Below are 18589 nucleotides of genomic sequence, written 5' to 3'. Positions count from 1 at the left end.
GCTGAGGTCCAGAAAGAAAAAGACACCAGCCACCCTGACCCCAAGACCACCTATGATTTGTATATTTTGCTCAAGAATCATGCATCTGAGCAGCACCTCTCATTTGTTTTATTTACTACAAAGGGCATGTTCCAATAGCAATGAATAAAATGTAAACTAAACCTGTAGAAGTGTAAGGCTTTCATCTCCTTCATTTTGACATGGATCTGCCCCTCCGTATTATCTCATAACCTTATTTCCACTGTCTTGCATATTTTTGCAACTGCTATCACCTTACAACCAGCCTCTTTTCCAGAATGTTCCATCAACACTGCACTGTCATCAGCCTTTGAGAGGGTATAAAAGCATGATGCCTAACAGTTCTGCCCTAACAAACCAACCTGGGAAAATATTGTTTCTGGACCTGGATTTCCTACGTCATAGCAAACACTGGACTTTTAAATGTGTTTTTCCCATGAAATCTTTTTTTTTCTCTTTTATTTAGGGGTGAGATAGGAAATCCACCCCAAAAGTTACTACCGTTTACAGATGAGATTACTCGGATTTCACACACTTGTTTACTCTGCTATTCAAATAAGTAGACATGACAGCTATTCTCTGACCTGGTAATGCTTATACTGTATGTACACTATTCCATTTTGAGGGTGACATGAACTGTAACTATGTGATTAGTCTGTTATGTTGTGCTTTTAGACAACTGCTGTGTAAACAGATTGTTATGGTTAATAATTATTATTTGTTAAGTTTAATGTGCTTAGCACTATACAATTCACCAAAGAATAGTCCTCTCTACTCACCACTTTCTCCATCTTGTTGACAACACTATCATCCATCACATCACTCAGCTTCGTAACCTGGGGTCATCTTTGACTCCTGTTATGAGATGCATAGATATAGACTGTATTCAAGTCCTGGCACTTCTTTCTCCATAATATCTCTAAGATATGTCTATTTCTCGCTGTCCGTACCACTAAATCTTCCATCCAAGCCTTTTTCACCTCTTCTCTTGTTTGTGGCAACCTCCTCCCCTCTCTGTCTTTCCTGACATTCACTTTGTTTCCCTCAGGTCCATTCAGACCACTGCTGCTACGACTGTCTTTCTCGCCTATTGCCTAACCATATCACTCCCCTCTTGAATTCCTGTTCTCTCTTTTCTCAACTTGGTCAAATACAAGCTTTTGTTCCTTATTTTTAAAGTCCTTCACCAGCTAACCCTGCCCCGCGTACCATTTCGTTTCTTATTGTGTTGCCTCCTGCCCATTCAGCTCCACCAGCAATGCTAGCTTCTATAACCCTATTTGTCCACTTTGCACACAATCACTTTCTCCTATGGCTGTACACCTGTAACACCCTCCCCTAGCTAGCCTGAAAAGCCTACTCTTTATTCTTTCATATCCCTTCTAAAGGCCCACATCCACTGTGAAGTCTATAGGAAGCTGTCAAGAATAGAAGCTAGGAAGATGGCCAGTAGGGACTTCAGATATTTATCTTATTTGCTTGTTTGTTTATCTCTGATTTAGAATTTTTAAGAAATGAACTGACTTGTAACTATCTTGCGGTTTACATAGCGGGCCTACATAGCAGTATACATAGCTTTTACTCAGTCTTCTTTCCTCATTCCTTCAAATTGTTCTACACCCACTTGCTGCATGTTGTCTTTATTAGATTATAAACCCTTCAAGGTTTTATTCCATTTGTAAAGCACCTAGCATAGTGGAGCCCTTAATCCAACTGAGGCAGTTAGGCAGCAGCATAATAATAATAACAATAATGTAATTAAAACAAACTTCGAAATAATAACCTGTTACTGGTACTGATCATTGCCTCCAAAGTCCGTCAGCTACACTTTACTGATTACCTTTTTTTTTTTTAAAGGTAGTAGTAGGTTGCTTACTGATTATTTTTTGGGGTTTTTGTGTCAAGCAAGTGGGCTGCAGAAAGAGAGTGCAGGCACCATGACCATCCTCAGGAGAGGAATAGCAAGATTGCCAAAATATGTAACTCAATTTATTTACTTCTCAACGTTATAATTTTAAGAAAGAATGTATTATAGTTATGTGCTGTTTTAAGAGAGTATCCTATTATTCTAGTCAGTTCTTTGTCTCATTCATTGTCCATTAGTCTTGTCAGCAGGTTTTTTGTCTTCACACCTTTGGGGTGGAACCCGTCACCCTGTGCTTTAGTTCAAGCTCTGAAAATCCCATCCAATTTTTCTGCCTCACAACAGCAAAATGGCAGATTGCACGTCTATTTATCTACAGCTTTAACTGTAACAGCTGTGTATAAAGAACCCCAAATCTTGACATATACATTCCCTTTATGATGTCGCAGGACGACAATAGACAGCACAAGGAGCCTTCCTCCTTTGTGCTGTATGCAAGGACTTGGAACATTACACTCTGCTAGCACCCTTGCTTGTAGCAGAGAGGTGCAGTGTATAGATTCATAGATTCCAAGGCCAGAATGGACCACTGTGATCATCTTATCTGATGTCTTATATAACACAGGGCATAGAACTTCCCCAAAATCATTCCTAGAGCACATCTTTTAGGGGAAAACATTAGGGCTGTCAAGCAATTAAAAATATTAATCTTGATTAAAAAAATTAATTCCAATTAATTGCACTGTTAACTGTAGAATGCCATTTATTTAAATATTTTTGGATGTTTTCTATATTTTAAAATATTGATTTCAGTTATAACACAGAATACATGTGTGGTGTTCACTTTATATTTTTTTATTACAAATATTTGCACTGTAAAAAACTAAAGTAGTAGTATATTTCAGTTCACCTAATACAAGTACTGTAGTGCAATCACTTTATCATGAAAATTGAATTTACAAATGTAGAATGTAGAATTATGTACAAAAAATAATAGCATTCAAAAATAAAACAATGTTAAACTTCAGAGCCTACAAGTACACTCATTCCCACTTTAGTCAATTGCTCAGACAAACAAGTTTGGTTGCAATTTGCAGGAGATAATGCTGCCCACGTACTTGTTTACAATGTCACCTGAAAGTGAGAACAGGCATTCTCATGGCACAGTTGTGTCCAGCATCGCAAGATATTTACGTGCCAGATGTACTAAAGATTCATATGTCCCTTCATGCTCCAACCACCCTGATGACAGATTCTGCTTGGTAACGAACCAAAGCAGAGCACGTTGACGCATGTTCATTTTCTTTTTTGATGGTTTGGGTTCTGTAGTTTCTGCATCGGAGTGTTGCTCTTTTAAGACTTCTGAAAGCATGCCCCACACCTCATTCGTCGCAGATTTTGGACGACACTTGAGATTCTTAAACGTTGGGTCGAATGCTGTAGCTATTTTTAGAAATCTCACATTGGAACCTTTTTTGCGTTTTGTCAAATCTGCTGTGAAAGTGTGCTGCGTCATCATTCAAAACTGCTATAACATGATATATATGGCAGAATGTGAGTAAAACAAAACAGGAGACATACAATTCTCCTCCAAGGAGTTCAGTCACAAATTTAATTAACATATTATATTTTTAATGAGCATCATCAGCATGGAAGCATGTCCTCTGGAATGGTAGCCGAAGCATGAACGGGCATATGCATGTTTACCATCCAGCACGTAAATATCTTGCAACGCTGGCTATGAAAGTGCCATGCGGACACCTTGTTCTTACTTTCAGGTGACATTATAAATAAGAAGCTGGCAGCAGTATCTCCCATAAATGTAAACAAACGTGTTTATCTTAGCAATTGACTGAACAGAAAGTAAGACTGAGTGGACTTGTAGGCGCTAAAGTTTTACATTGTTTTGTTTTTGAGTGCAGTTATGTAACAACAAAAATCTACATTTGTAATTTACACTTTCATGATAGAGAGATTGCATCTTTATGAGGTGAATTGAAAAATGACATTTCTTTTGTTTACCATTTTTACAGTGCAAATATTTGTAATAAAAATAATAATATAATGTGAGCACTGTACATTTTTTGTTCTGTGTTATAAGAGAAATCAATATATTTGAAAAACTAGAAAAACATCCAAAATATTTAATAAATTTCAATTGGGTTTCTATTGTTTAACAGTGAAATTATTTTTTAATCATGATTAATTTTTTGAGTTAATCGAGTGAGTTAACTGTGATTAATTGATAGCCCTACAAAAAATCCAATCTTGATTTAAAAATTGTCAATGTGGGAGAATCCACCATGACCCTTGGTAAATTGTTCCAATGGTTAATTACTCTCACTGTTAAAAATGTACATCCCATTTCCAGTATGTTCTCTGCAACACAACTGTATCAGACCCTGTTGGATGCAAAGAAGGAAATTGGCTTGTGGTATTTACTCTATTAGCCACCTGCTGGCACTTTTGGTGGTGGTAGCACCCAAAAGGGGATAAATTGAGGGCACTGCCATGGGTTTGCCATTCCTCCGCGCCAGCCAGCTGAGCTTGGCTTGTTGGGTTCCACCCACTGCAAAATGGGCTCCCTAGGAAGACCCTTGGGTCACCTGGAATTCTCCCTCGGTCTCCTGCTACAACCTAGTGGGGTGATGGCTACAAGAAGGAGATAGAGTTGACTTTTTTGCCCTATTTTATCATTCTGCTGTTGTGTAAATGAAGAAAAAAATTGAAAATATTTCTGTGTAAATAAAGTGCAGTTGTATTCTGAAAAGTAACTCTAAAAGAGCAGTGTAAGGGTCCACATTTATTCTCTTTCAAATTTGTTGAATTTAAAAATTTTTAAATGTCTTTTCTAACTGTCACCACTACAGATGTAACCTGTGATCTGAAAGTCAAACTGTCTTTAGTCTGACTAGAGTATCATTACTAGTAATAAATATTCTGCGGTTGGGGCTTTGTTAATAATTCTAATTTCAGTGTTAGAGCCAGGATAGCATCCTGGTCATCCTCCGATAACAGTGTCAGTTCTGGAGAAAGAGTAATAAAATTAGCAGACATATTTTTTGTCCATAATGTCAACAAATATGACTCAGGAGGAGTTTGAGTCAGATGGTACCATTTTTACTCAGATGCTTTTTTCAGCACACTTAGTCACACTTTAAGGGGGCTCACCTGCTATGGATGCTTGAGGGAATTTATGCCTGTTATTCTTTTATTCTGAGTAATGTGCATAGAATTCCCTATACTTTGAGAAAGAATAGATGGTGCTTCCTGCCCGAGGAGTGTTTTAATGGACAATAGTGGATATGAATCTGTGTCCATAATTGATTTCCAGGCTAAGTTCTGTCTACACCTAGATTTGACCGGGGCATACAGTAATATTGTATGTCCCTTCTTATCTCATGTATAGTGCACTGTGACTTATTTTGTAGCTTGTTCTGTCTGGCTAGCATTCCTAAGTGTAAAGGATTTGATGTTATTAGATAGAGTATTTTTTAGAAATAATGGACTGAGAATACACTTTAGACATGGATTTTATGGAGCTTTAAACATTTTTAGAATGGGAAGTGTTAACTGAATAGATGATGTAAACAAAAAAAATTGAAATATTATGTTGACTTAATCTTGTAACAGTGCTTGTGATGTTCCTATATCCTGCCCTTTGTTGTTGTATGTATTTTTCACAGCAGAGGCATACGTTACCCATGCTATGACTCAGCGTCTGTCGCTAGCCACGCTCTTGCATGATTTTAACCTGATTTCACGGGATGAACAGGGAATGAAACAACGTAGCTCATGGCTGTCAGCATTGAAAAATAGGCAGGAATCAGACAAACAGCTTCATCTCAGAGATTATTTCCGGGCTAAAAACTCTTCCAACAGCTGTTTGCTTTGGCTGCCACTCAGGTTCCTTTTTTGTTTTTTTTTTTTAAGTTTTTGTTTTTTTTAAGATGTGGGCTGGTTATTTATGTAGTCAGGAAGAGGTCTGTGTTTCCAGTGTTGTGGTCTCAGTGCTGTTTTGACAGTTGGAGTACAAGGAGATTTCTTCTTTTTCTGCCCCCTCCTCTCTACCCCCCCACCCCTATCCGTTCACTTAATGCTCAGAATGTGAATGCTGTAGAAAGAAGAAAAAGCAAATTTATGAGTTTTTTAATCCCAGACAGGCAGCTTTGTGTCAGTTACCTTCAAGAAAAGTTCACGCCCCAAAGGAGTGTTTAGTCTTACACAGCCACTGACTAAGCAGTATGTGTGAGAAAGAAACACAGATGAGGGAAAGTTTTGCCTCTTCATGAAAGCTGTAGTATTGTTTTAAAGATGACTGCTACTTTTGTTTAAAATATTTGTTCTGGAATTACTGAAGCTGGAGTCTACCAGACTGAGGTCAGAAGCATTTTCTTTGGCAGAAAGAAGATTCTTTTATAGAAGCCATGCCTGTACTTGGGGTTGCCTCAAAGCTAAGACAACCAGCTGTAGGGTCAAAGCCTGTTCATACTGCCCTTCCGATACCAAATCTTGGCACGACTGGGTCAGAGCAGTATTCATCAAAGTCTTTGGAGCTTACTGGGGCAGAGAGCTCAATGCTTTCTTGTCAGCTTACATTAAAGTCAACCTGTGACTTTGGAGAGAAGAAAACACTTCAAGGAAAAACCAAGGAGACAGAGGATAGTAAGGTTAGTTCTGAACTTTACCTGCAGATTGCACTCTTGAAATGTTGGTTTACTTATACAAAGTCTGATATCTGTCTTTAGCAAATAGCATAGTGGATGTGGAGCGCATGTGTAAAATAGGAACTAGTTTATGTAAATGATAACTTTCTATAGCCAATATACTAACATGTATTGTAACTGTGTTTTAGCTCATTGTTGGAGTTTGAATATATATTCTTGTTCTAAATGTACATTTTATGATATCTAATGGAGTGATTCTTCATGACAAGCTTCTGGTGAGGGTGAGTCATATCACACAGTGATAAAAATCATGCTGAGACCCAGATAAGTAGAACTATCACATGACAATGCTTAAGAAAATATTGAAACTTGGCAGCTTCATGTTATATTATAATGTTTAAAAGGGCTCTCACACCCACACTTACTCCCCAAGGGAGATGCCTTTAAAATAAAAACAACCCATTGATTGTTCTGTCCAATTTTCAAAAGATCTGGCTAGACTTGCTGCAGAAACTTTGAACCAGAAAAACAGATCCTTAATGAAAAGTTACCTGTTTTTTCACTTCTTTAAAATAGCTTCATTTTGTCTGCCCCGCTTCGAGACAGCTTTAACCCACTCTGATTTCATTGTGATGTAAAACAAAATGAAACGTTTGTCTGGGAGCAGATGCCATGATTTTAAGACTTACAGATGTGTGTCTTTAGTCATTCCTAATCTCATTGCAGTAGTTTAAAATATATTATGTTTTGGGGACAGCAATACTGTTGAATCCCTTCTTGGCAGTAGTGTATAGTTTTGTGGCTCCTTCACCTACCATGTTTCAGGGATTAACATGTAATGTAACTGAACAGACCAAGCAGCGTTTGCACGCTTACTTTCCCTCTCTTTATCAGTACTGCTGATTCCTGAACCCTGATTACCTCACTGTAATTAAACTGATTTCTATAATGGCTTCATTTTTATTTTAAGGAAACTTGCACATCATCATAGCTATTGCAGTGGAAACAGACACACAATGTATGCACTTTGTTGTGTTAGTTTGAGAGTGCTGTGCCTTGAGAAGCAGGGTTTTGTGCCTAAAGCACAGGACTGAATCTGAAGATTTCAGTTCTGTTCCCAGCTCACTTCCTGTGGGATCTTGGGCATGTCCCTAATTTCTCTGCTTCAATTTCTAACCGTCATAGGGTTCTCTGTAGCATCCAGCATTGCCCCTCACACAAGCGGACAGTTGCTTTATAGAAAAGCTCTGTGGAAATTCAGAGAATTATTATTCCCACCTGTTGAACAGAAACAGCTTCATTTTTCATCAAATGATTGCAATGTGAAGATTACTATTAGTAAAGCCTTTTGACACACTGCAATGATGTTCATCTGATATGCTTTAAAAAGTATAGCTTCCTGCTTAGAAGTTTTAGATTAACTGAGGAAGTGTAAAGTATGTTTTCTTTAATGTTGTGCTTTCATGGGTTACCATGGGAGTAGTGTTTCAGTTCTGAAAGATATTATTTTCAGAAAATAGCATGCAAGTTAAAATAGCCACTTAGTTATAATAGTTAATGTCAACAAATGTTTTGGAAGGGATATAAAACCTCATACTTCTGGGTTTAAACCAATCACTGAGGGGTTAGGATGAGAGCTTAGGGTGACCCGATATCCTGATTTTTATAGGGACAGTCCCAATATTTGGGGCTTTGTCTTATATAGGTGCCTATTACCCCCCACTCCCGTCCTGATTTTTCACACTTGCTATCTGGTTACCCTATGAGAGCTTCATAGGGGCAGATTCTCTCACATCTGCCTGCTATGGGGTCCTTTCCTCTCCCTCTGAAGAATCTGGTGCTGAGCACTATTGGAGACATACTAGACTAGATGGATGATGGGTCTGATCCAGTGTGACAATTCTTATGTTTCTAGGGCCAAATTTTCAAAAGAGTTCAGCACACAATAGTTCCCTGTGTTCTCAGTAAAAGCTTCTAGGTGTTGAGCCTTTTGAATATCTGGCCCTTGAAGGCTAAGGCCAACATGGTCATACTGAGGGTATGTCTACACTACAGGATAAATTCGAATTAGCTTAAACCGATTTTATAAAACATATTATAAAGTCGATTGTGCGCGTCCACACTAGGCACATTAATTCGGTGGTGTGCGTCCATGGTCCGAGGCTAGCATCGATTTCTGGAGTGGTGCACTGTGGGTAGCTACTGTAAAAGAATGAGCCAATAATGTCGATTTGCATCCACACTAACCCTAAATCGATATAGTAATATCGATTTTAGCGTGACTCCTCTCATTTTGTAGGAGTAAAGAAATCGATTTAAAGAGCCCTTTAAATCGATATAAAGAGCAGTGTAGTGTGGATGGGTGCAGCATTAAATTGATTTAACACTGTTAAAATCGGTTTAACAGCGTAGTGTGGACCAGGCCTGAGTCTAAAGTTAGGTTCCAAAATCCTTAACTGGGCACCTAAATAAAACTAGCCGGATGCTCCGAAGTGCTGAGCACTCAAATTTCACACTGACTTCTGCAGTTTTTTTATAGTGTCCACTGAGTGCCTGGAGCTCCTGATGAAATCAGGGGACACTGGAGAGAAAAGCTGTTGAAGTCAGTGGGAAATGTGAGCAATCAGCACATCTGAAAATCAGGCCAGTTTCATTTAGGTGACTAAAAAAGGATTTTCAGAATCTAACATTACACACCCCAGTCTGAAAATATGGCCCACATTTGTTTTATTCTATACCTTGTGATATATTTGTAAGCATTCTAGTTTTCTGTTTAAACTTATAAACTCCAATAAAATACTCCCAATACTCCCCCACCCAAAGAAAAAAATAGAAAAAGAAAATGTTGCTTATTCATTGAGTACTGGAAAAACACAAGAAATGGTTAATTGTAGCCAAGGCTCCTCTACAAGGAGCAGTAATGCAGACTGTAGGGGTATGATTTCTAAAGTGCACTCACATGTTGTGCATTAATTGGTTGATGTAGACCCTGCTGGTGTGCACTAAAAGTTACCTAGTGTGCTTTAACTGAGTGGTTTTTGAAACAGTGCTATGTTAAAGCACACTGGGGAACATTATAGAGAGATTGCTCATTATAGTATATACTACTGTAGTGAGTAATGTATACAATATACATTACTCCTAACAGTATATACGAAGAGATAACCGCGAAAACCCATGACTTTTGGACATATATGTTGAACTAAAAAAAAGCTAAAAAATATAAACCCCAAAGAAATGAAATTAATAAACCCTGAAAACAAAAGCTCTATATGTTTCCCATTCACATTTTAAATCAGTCTTGGGATGTCATTTTGTCAAAATATTTTGGGGCACAGGTAGATGGTGGTGGTTAGTAAAATTACCTTTAGGTTCTCATTGCTAATAAACACGAAAATTCCAACCTCAAATTATTGAATAATGTTTTCTCACGTTGCTGAGTGGGAGATCCATTCCTCCCTGCCTCCCACTTTTCCCTTGGCTACCCTCAGTCACATTAGCTAAAATGTGCAGCTAAGCACATGTTTTCAGTGAGTTATTAGGGTTAATGTCCCTTCAGGTTTGCTTTGGGCAGATGTAAATTCCACATTACTGATGGCACTGTCCCAAAGTTTGACCACTTTCGAGTGCTGTTCTCAATAGTACTTTGGTTGATTTTCTTGGTTAGCAAACATATTAATCAAACATATGATATTCCTACATGGCTCTGTGGTATACAGTGCTGTACTTTAAGAATGTTTCCATTATAACAGTGATCAGATAAAAGGTCTTTTACTTAAAGTGTAATGAATACCTAGTCAAAGTTTCCAAATGAGAGGGAGAAATCTGCTTATACAGTATACAGTTTGTGTGCTTACGGTATATAATTGGACATGTGGCAACTGATTTTTGAGGGAAAAATGTTGAACGTATATCTGTAAAAGACAATGGAATATATGAATTAATCATCTGGTTAACATTTGTCCTTGGCTTCTGTATTCTAGGCTCAACATTGCTTTTTAGGGCATTTCAAATGCAACACTGGTGATCACGAACCTCTCTTGTCGTGTCTGGAAGACGCTGAGGTTGACATATATAATCTCCATTGTATATTCAGTCGCTATAAGTGCTAAGATTTCCAAGATAAATCTGGATTTGCACATGTTAACACAGTAGGTCAATCTGCCATCCAGCTGTTTCCTCCATGACCTTCATGTACACTGCACCCGATTGTTAGAGACTTTTGACACTGCTGTTGGCTTTCTCACATTATTACGTTGCCAGGCTTGGCTATGAATACACTGCTGTTGGCTTTCTCACACTATTACATTGCCAGGGCTGGCTATGAATACTGCTGCAGAAATTAATTCAGTGCTCCCTATATGCTCCACCTTCCTCACTTGGTTCTGCTGTGCTTGCACGTCTTGGACTGTTTTGTGGATGTGATATAGTTCGATGTTTCCAGTTATAGTAAGGTCGGTCTGCAGAAAAAAGAGTATTTCCCTCTTTTTTCAAAAAAAGTATTGGGGGAAAGAAGTGTGTGAAGATATGTTGTTTCTTTTTTTGGTTGGGTGTGAACATAATTAAACCTAGGAAACTCTTTGCAACAAGTAATTTATTCATTTGTGCATTATTTGAAACTGTTCAGCTAATAGTTTATGCAGACAGGGATGGCTTTAGGCTGATTCCCCCAATTCCCGGGAATCAGGCCCTGCACCTTAAGCACCTTTTTAATTTTAAAAAAAAAAATTTAACTCACCCGGCACCTGCGGTGTGGGGGTAGGGATCCGGGTCTTTGGTGGCATTTCAGCTGGGGGAGGGGGAGTCCTTTGGTGCCACAGAAGACCTGGAGTGGTCCCCCACCACCAAAAAGCCGCCTAAGCCCCGGACTAGCACCAGATATTCGAATCAGATCCCGCAGTTCATAAAGCCAGCCCTGTATGCAGGCACATTTCAGGTCAGAGACTGCTCCTGAATTATTACATGTGACGTGCGTCAGTTATGCTCGTTATGCCATATGTTGTTTGTTCTGTATGATTAGTCACCCAACTCACACGTTGTTATCGCAGCTTCCTGATTGGCTGACTCCCAAGCCTTTTTAGGAGCTTTTAGGCTGATCACCTGAACACTTACGGTGTGAACACTCACACCAAATATTTGTACAAATATATTCACAACACACTTTCTTTCCCTGGAAATCTTGCACTTTATTCCTGTGTATATGCATAGAAAGGGAATGCAGTTGTTGGAGTGAATTCAAAAGGTGCAATCCTGGCCCCACTGAAAGTCAGTGGAGGAAATGATTTAACCCATGGTTTTCATTCAAACCAATGTCCGTAAATACCTTTTTGATATTATTTGTCCAACTTTTAGTTCATGTTCCAGTGATACCACTTTCATGTTGCTTGCTGGAGAGCATAAAATCAAAATAATCTAAATTGTGCTGGAATAGCTTGTAATATTGTCTGATTGTAGAAAACTCCACCAATCAGTAACAGGACTTAAAAGAATGTGTAGAGTGAGACACTATGTAGATAAATAAATTAAGCAGAGGCTGGGCACTAAAGAAATGTAGGCAGAATTTCTTTATTCAAAGTTTACATTCTGCAAAAACTACTTTTCAGATTCACCAAAATTATACCTCTGCGCCATGCTGGCCGCGTACATACCAGAGATGATTCAATCCAAAAGAGAGCAGGTGGTATGGCTAATAGGTCTTTTGTGTGGATAAACAAACACTCATGCGAGCCCTGCACCAGCAGATAATGCTGGCAGAATGCTTTGAATCAGCACATCCCCTAGCCACGTCCTCTTCTAGCCAGTGTTTCCCACTTTGTGATCTCTGCAGGTCTCTGTAGTATTCTGTCTTCTGCTCCCCTGATCGTAGCCCTGTGTAAGGGGCTCTATGTCTTGTCTTATGTTGGCAGAAACCGGCAACAGCACAAGTTGACTTTGCCCTATTCATTTTTGGTACCTCTCCTAGAATTTGTGATTTGATTGATACGATTTTATCCTTCAGTCATGAGTTGATTTATTCTTGTTGTCCTGTAAGTCTCATCTCTCATATTGGTATGTCATTGTTCCTCCAGTTCAGAACAGTTGGGTGCTTCTAAATAAGTTCTGACCATTCTAAGGTTGGTCCAATTCCTGCAAACCTAAAACTTCCCTACATATAGCAACTTTCAGACATATATTGAGATTCCTGTAACATAGTATTTACTGACCTTTAAGGGGGGTTGTAGGCTAAGAGTCTCTCAGCCCCTTTTCAGTATTGAACAAAATAATTCTGGGAGATGTGGTTGTCAGAGGAACTCTGAGAATTGTAGAATACTGCAAGGCTTACTGAGAAGAAATGCCAATAAATTTATCAGCCTTCCGTGACTGAGTGGGGCTCACTCATAAGTGAAATGGGGAATCATTCAGCCCAGGGGTGTGTGTGGAAAAGATCTGTAAAGAGGAAGATAGAGAAGAAGAGGTAATTTAGTCCTAGCCAGGGAGCCCAGCTCACAGAGGAGAATGCAGCATTAAGTATCAGGGCAGTTCAAGAGGATGCGGTTAAATATTGAACTGAGCTGAAATGAAATATTTCAATTCAGTTCCACAAACAAAACAAAATGTTTTGATTCAGGAATGTCAAAACATTTTGTTTCAGTCTAAAATTTCCAAATCAAAAGTTTTAGGTTTGTTTTTTTAAAGAAAAGTTGAAATTTTCCATTGGGGAGAAAAGCCACTTCCTGACCAGCTCTATTAGTATTAGCCCTGTGTCAGCAAGGGCGAAGGCTGTAACCCAGGGAGGGACAAAGACATGTTGTTCTGTATTTGGAGTTTAACATTCGTCAGTGGGCACAAGCACCAGAAAGCAAATTGAGGTTTGGTCAACCTCCATGACAGAAAGGTAAGAATCCATTACTTTTCTTACTCTGGTCATGAATAGAAAGCCAGTAATATATCTGACCAAATGACTCTTGAGCCTAGGTTAACTTACATCATAGAACCATACCTAATCCTAGTTTGAAGTCTTCCAATGTTCTTTAGCCTATTTTTCCACTGTGATGTTGGAACCAACGTGAAAGGCAGCTGCTGTTTTTTTCTGGTTGCTTGTCCAGAGCTTGTCCATGATATGGTAAGGCCTGTCTCTCCCCAGACACCAGACTTGCGGCAAAATTCTGCTCTGCTAATCTAAACAGATCTTAAGTCCACTATTCTGTTCTCCTTCTGCTCTCCATCTATGGGAGGCACTTCTGTTAGTATCAAAGAGAGTTCCGTGAATGTAGGAAGAAGGGAATATCTTTCCCATAATTCACATTTGGCTCTCTCTTTCCTCTCTCTGAGATTTCCCCATTTACTCTCCTCTTATCAGTGAAGCACCAGATCCGGATGGCTAACAGTCTCCCTTTTTTATTTTAACCTGGCTTTGCAGAGTAGGGAACACTGTGACAGCTCTGAGTTAGCATGCTTACTAACCCCACCTGATTTCACCCTCAGATACTTAGTCAAGTTGTTACTTCAGTGCTGAATTCCATCTCCTCCTTGGTTTGGCTCCTTCCTGCTGACAGTAAGTTTCATCCACCAGGGCTGAGGATATGGAGCTAGACCATCTGCTACTTATGGGTCACGTAGTTACACACTGTTGAAAGGTATAGATAAAGGAGTCCCAGGAAATAAGGACAAGGAGCCACTGAGGGCAGGGGAAGAGAGGTCGAGAAAAGGATCCAGAAGTTAAGATACACAAACCTATGGAATCATAACAATATGCAGTCCCAAAACAACCTTCCGCACCCAATTTGTGCCCCCTACCTTCAGCTGAATTCTTAGGTGGAAGAAGTGGCCTCCTCATCCATAGCACCTTAAGGGAAAAATGGCAGGCTTATTTCTCCTCCATCACCACTGGAAGATTTATCTGACACTTTCTTGAGAAAAGGTGATATAGGGGTTTTCTTCTCATTCTGTCCAGTTGAGGGGTGTGTGTCTGAGGGCTCTTTCCCCTATCCCCATGTTACTTTAGTGGTGATCTATACCATCTATGTCTCCCGTCTCTCTGTCCCAATAAACGTACCCCTGTGAATCATCTGTCCCCATTTTCATGTGATCTTTCCCTGCATCTGTTGGTATCCCCTTCCTCCATCCTTTGTGTCAGAGTCCTTTTCCTCACATATTGATCTCTCCTAAGAGAGCCCACATTATGTTCCTGGATCCCCTCTGATTCCATGACTCTGTTCTTCCCATGTTTTGGATGACTTGCAACCACTATCTCTGGGTCCTCTTCTCCCAAGTGCATCTCATCTTCAGTCCTGAGATAGTGACCCTGGGGGAGTAGGAATGGGCTCCTTTCCCTATATCTTCCTAATTGTGCCTCTGCCATCACTCTCACATTAAGGGTGTCTGAGGCTATGCTGTTTGGTACGGGGTGGGAGGAGGAGGCAGCTGCGGTCTGTTCCTCTGACTGCATTCTCTGCTGCTTACTTAGCTTCCAGCAGAATGGCCAAGGAAAGAAAAAGGGCAGTGGAGGCAGCCAGGAACCTCCTGCCTGCTCCCCACAGTGGCCGCTAGTGATGGGAAGCCAACATTGTTTTTAAATTGCTGGATTAGCTGCCAAAAACTTCAGCCAGCACTGCAGACACCTGGGACTGCGTGTGTTTAAAATTCAGCGCAGCCCTAGCCAAACTGGGACAGTTGGCAGAGATTCAGGATGTCAATTATTTTAGTTTCTTGCCTTGTGCTCTCTATTATTTCTTTCTCAAACAGATAGCATTCCTCAGCAGCATCTTTAATATGCTCTTCATATTAAGCACCATCAGTGTGTACTGTATTATCATTGACTGATTCTATTGTATGTGCTTAGAAGCTGCTTTACTCTTAAACATTTCTCTCATCATCTTTACCAGCCACATTTCAATCTAATTGAGATAAATGTACAGTAACCCAGCTAGGTTATTCTCCAAACCTATGTGCTTAGGAGTAAGATACATTTCCAAATACATGCGTGTGGTCAAAAGCTGCTCTTTCTGTGGTTTTGGTTTCATTTGTAATGGTGAATAAGGCTGGGAGGTTTGAGGTGCAAGCCTCTGCCTGTTCTTTAGTGTTTCTTGTTTTTTTTAATTGTATTTTATTTTCTTAGCAAATGAGAAAACAGAATATAGATCAAGTGGGCTGTATAGTGAAAAATGGTACTAAACTTCAACAGAAGACAGTTGTAATATATTTATTTTGTATTTGTGCTGAGAGGCCATGTGAGGGCTTACGCCCCTCGTTACCGGGCAACATGGCCTAGTGGCCAGAGTCCATAGAGGCAGCCCTAGTTGCAGGGCAGCACGGCCTAGTGGCCAGAGTCTATAGAACTGCCCCTGGTCACAGGGCAGCATGGCCTAATGGCCAGAGTCCCTAGAGGTAGCCCTTGTTGCAGGGCAACACAGCCTAATAGCAAAAGTCCATAAAGGCAACCCTCGTTGCAGGGCAGCATGGCCTAGCGGCCAGAGTCCATAGGGGTAGCCCTAGTTGCAGGGCAGCACAGCCTAATGGCTAGAATCTATAGAATTGCCCTGGTCGCAGGGCAGCACAGCCTAATGGCCAGAGTCCATAGAGGTAGCCCTGGTCACAGGGCAGTAGGACCTTACAACTGGCTCAGGGGGGGTCCTACCAAAACATGCTGAGGTTCACCAGGGGCCAGGTACCAGTCTGTCACGCCCCTCATTCCCTACCAGGTCGCTTCCTACTAGCTTGGGAGTTGGGGTCTCCCACAAATCCCAAGGTTCTTCACAGCTCTCCGGGTCCCTCCCACCATAGGGATTCACACTGGCCTGTAGAAGCCTCTGTTCCCAGCAGCTTCAAGAGTATTGGCTGGTCCTCTGCAGGATTTCCATGGTTAGGTCCTTCCCCTGTGGCTGCCCACCCTGGCTGAGCTGAATTCTCTCCTTTTATACTTCCAGAGCACTTGGAGCATGCCCAGTACGAATGGGGTGGGACTTCCTCAGTCAGAGCTACTGGTCTGACACCGCTGGGACTAGTGCGAGGCAGGGCTGCCCCGTCACAGGCTCCAACAAAGATTGGGCCTCATTGTGATAGGTGCTGCACATACCTATAGTTATAGACAATCCCTGCTCCACAGACCTTACAATGTAAATAGATAAGACTAACAAAGGGTGAGAGACAGTAAAACATATTATTCCCAACTTATAGATGAGGGGCTCAAGGCAGAAAGAGATTCAGTAATTTGCCTTCAGTCACAGTGGGATTTTGTGGAAGAACCAGGTATTAAACCCAGATATCCTGAGTTCCAGTCCACCACCATAACCACAAGGCCATCCTTCATCTTCTGTAAAAAAGCAATTTTGAATGAAATGTCCCTGTAGTGGGTTATTTTTCCTCTTTAGTTTTCATGGAATGTTCTTACTCATCATTCCAGATGAAGTCAATGATAGTTGAAGGTGCTGAGCATTGCTCAGGATGAGCCAATATATGATTTAAGTTTTACTGTAGGAGCAAGTAGAGACTCTATTTTGGTTTTGATTTACCTGATCAACAGAAATTTTGCCATATACCTTTATGAATACAGGATGTCTTATGTTCCTTAGTGTAGGGAAAGTATGCTCCAAAATTGTATGTTTTTTGCTAGGCTCACCACTTATTAAAATGTGATGTGAGAAGAATAAATAGTCTCAGAATAAAAGCAGGCCTCTTTCAGGAAAGGTTTTAATTTTTGATCATGATTCCAGCCCATGAATATTCTCTAGTTTCTCTTTGGCAGAAATGCTTGTACTTGATAGACAATAATGGCATCAATTACAAATTTGAATTGTTTGTTTTCTTAAAGCAAGAGTTAATTTCTGGTCTAAGTCTGCTGTCTGCTTTTTCTAATTTAGTAAGATCTTGAGTTAATTTTGTAGTTTTTCCTTATACTTAAAAATAGTGCACTTGAAGAGTAGTTAATTTTAATACAGCTCTCTGTTTCACTTTGACCTGATTCACAGGATGAAGTTTGGAGACAGCCCATGATTTAACAATAGCCTTTTGACAGCAAGGGTGTTTGGGAATTAAGCTAGAGTGGGGAAAACATCTATCTACTCTCAAATTTATTAGTGGAATAGTTTGTACAAATCTTCAGTTGCCCATGATGTTTTTAATGTCACTACCCTTTCTTTTTTGTTTTTATTGGAAGGAGAAAATTGGCTGAAAGATAGCATAACTTATTTAAAATTCAGTAAAGGAATGCACAGTGTTTTGTCTGGTAAATGCAAGTAGATAATTCCCTTGTGTAAAGTGTGCAGCTTTCTGATGGCTCTTATGTATGCACTGTGTAAACTAAGTGGAGAGGACTTGGAAAATAAGCAAATCAAATCAAAGGGAAGCATAATCCTAAAGTGGCTAGGGCAGGATTGGAGTGTATCTGGGTATATAAACTGAGAAGGTGCCAGCCACTAAACGTGTCTGCAACTCCTTCTGAGTAAAACATGAGCAAAGCTAGCCAAGTTCTATATTAGGATTGTGCTAACCCATTTTCAGTGTGACATTTGTTCTGCCTTATCTGTCAAGCCGTTTTTACTTATGAGACTCTTCTCTGCTGCTTTGCCACCACTGTGAGCCCATTACTACGGAATATGTTTTCTCATGCAGAATATCTGCTTTTCAGCACATGATCAAAATAATTATTTAGGTGACAATGTCCAATTAACGCAGCTGCCATTCATTTGAAAATCCAGAGCCAATGGAGATGTTGGGGTGTCTCTTGCATTTCTCCTTTAAATGTATTGTTCTGCAAACCTTCACTCTAAATGTCAAACACCTGGCCTCGCATCTTGATAGTACTGTGCTAGACTCCAAAGGATTTGGCTGTGGATGCTTCCTGTTGTGCATCAGGATTTGATTTACAGGACATCTGTAAAACCACCAAAGCTGAGTAATCAGAATGGTCATGCGCAGAAAGATGACTCCCTGGTGAGTGTTGGAAAACAGTAGAACACTTAAATTAAGCAGGAAAAGGCTGCATGGTTTATACATGATTTAGGATGAGTAAGACATAAGTCAAGGTGCAGGACTTTTACTCACCACTAACTACAACAATGGA

The 18589-nt window shown here is 40.1% G+C and overlaps 1 protein-coding gene across 13 annotated transcripts in view; it reads left to right on the top strand.

Annotated features, from left to right (window-relative positions):
• Positions 1–18589, top strand: part of NAV3 (neuron navigator 3) — an 854219-nt gene that overhangs the window by 459834 nt on the left and 375796 nt on the right. For 4 of the 13 annotated variants that reach the window (XM_030548658.1, XM_030548653.1, XM_030548655.1 and 1 more), the window contains exon 1: positions 6141–6552. The exons of 2 other annotated variants lie outside the window; for them this stretch is intronic. In XM_030548658.1, coding sequence (XP_030404518.1) covers positions 6310–6552 — 243 coding nt within the window. In that variant the 5' untranslated portion in view covers positions 6141–6309. Of the gene's footprint in view, positions 1–6125; positions 6553–18589 lie in introns of those variants that run through there. 7 more of the 13 variants (XM_030548657.1, XM_030548656.1, XM_030548654.1 and 4 more) reach the window with 4 other exon arrangements.

This window comes from Gopherus evgoodei, chromosome 1, assembly GCF_007399415.2.
Source record: "Gopherus evgoodei ecotype Sinaloan lineage chromosome 1, rGopEvg1_v1.p, whole genome shotgun sequence".
NCBI lineage: Eukaryota > Metazoa > Chordata > Testudines > Testudinidae > Gopherus > Gopherus evgoodei.
The sequence above is the reverse complement of the archived record's forward strand: the minus strand, read 5'-3'. Positions and strand labels throughout refer to the sequence as shown.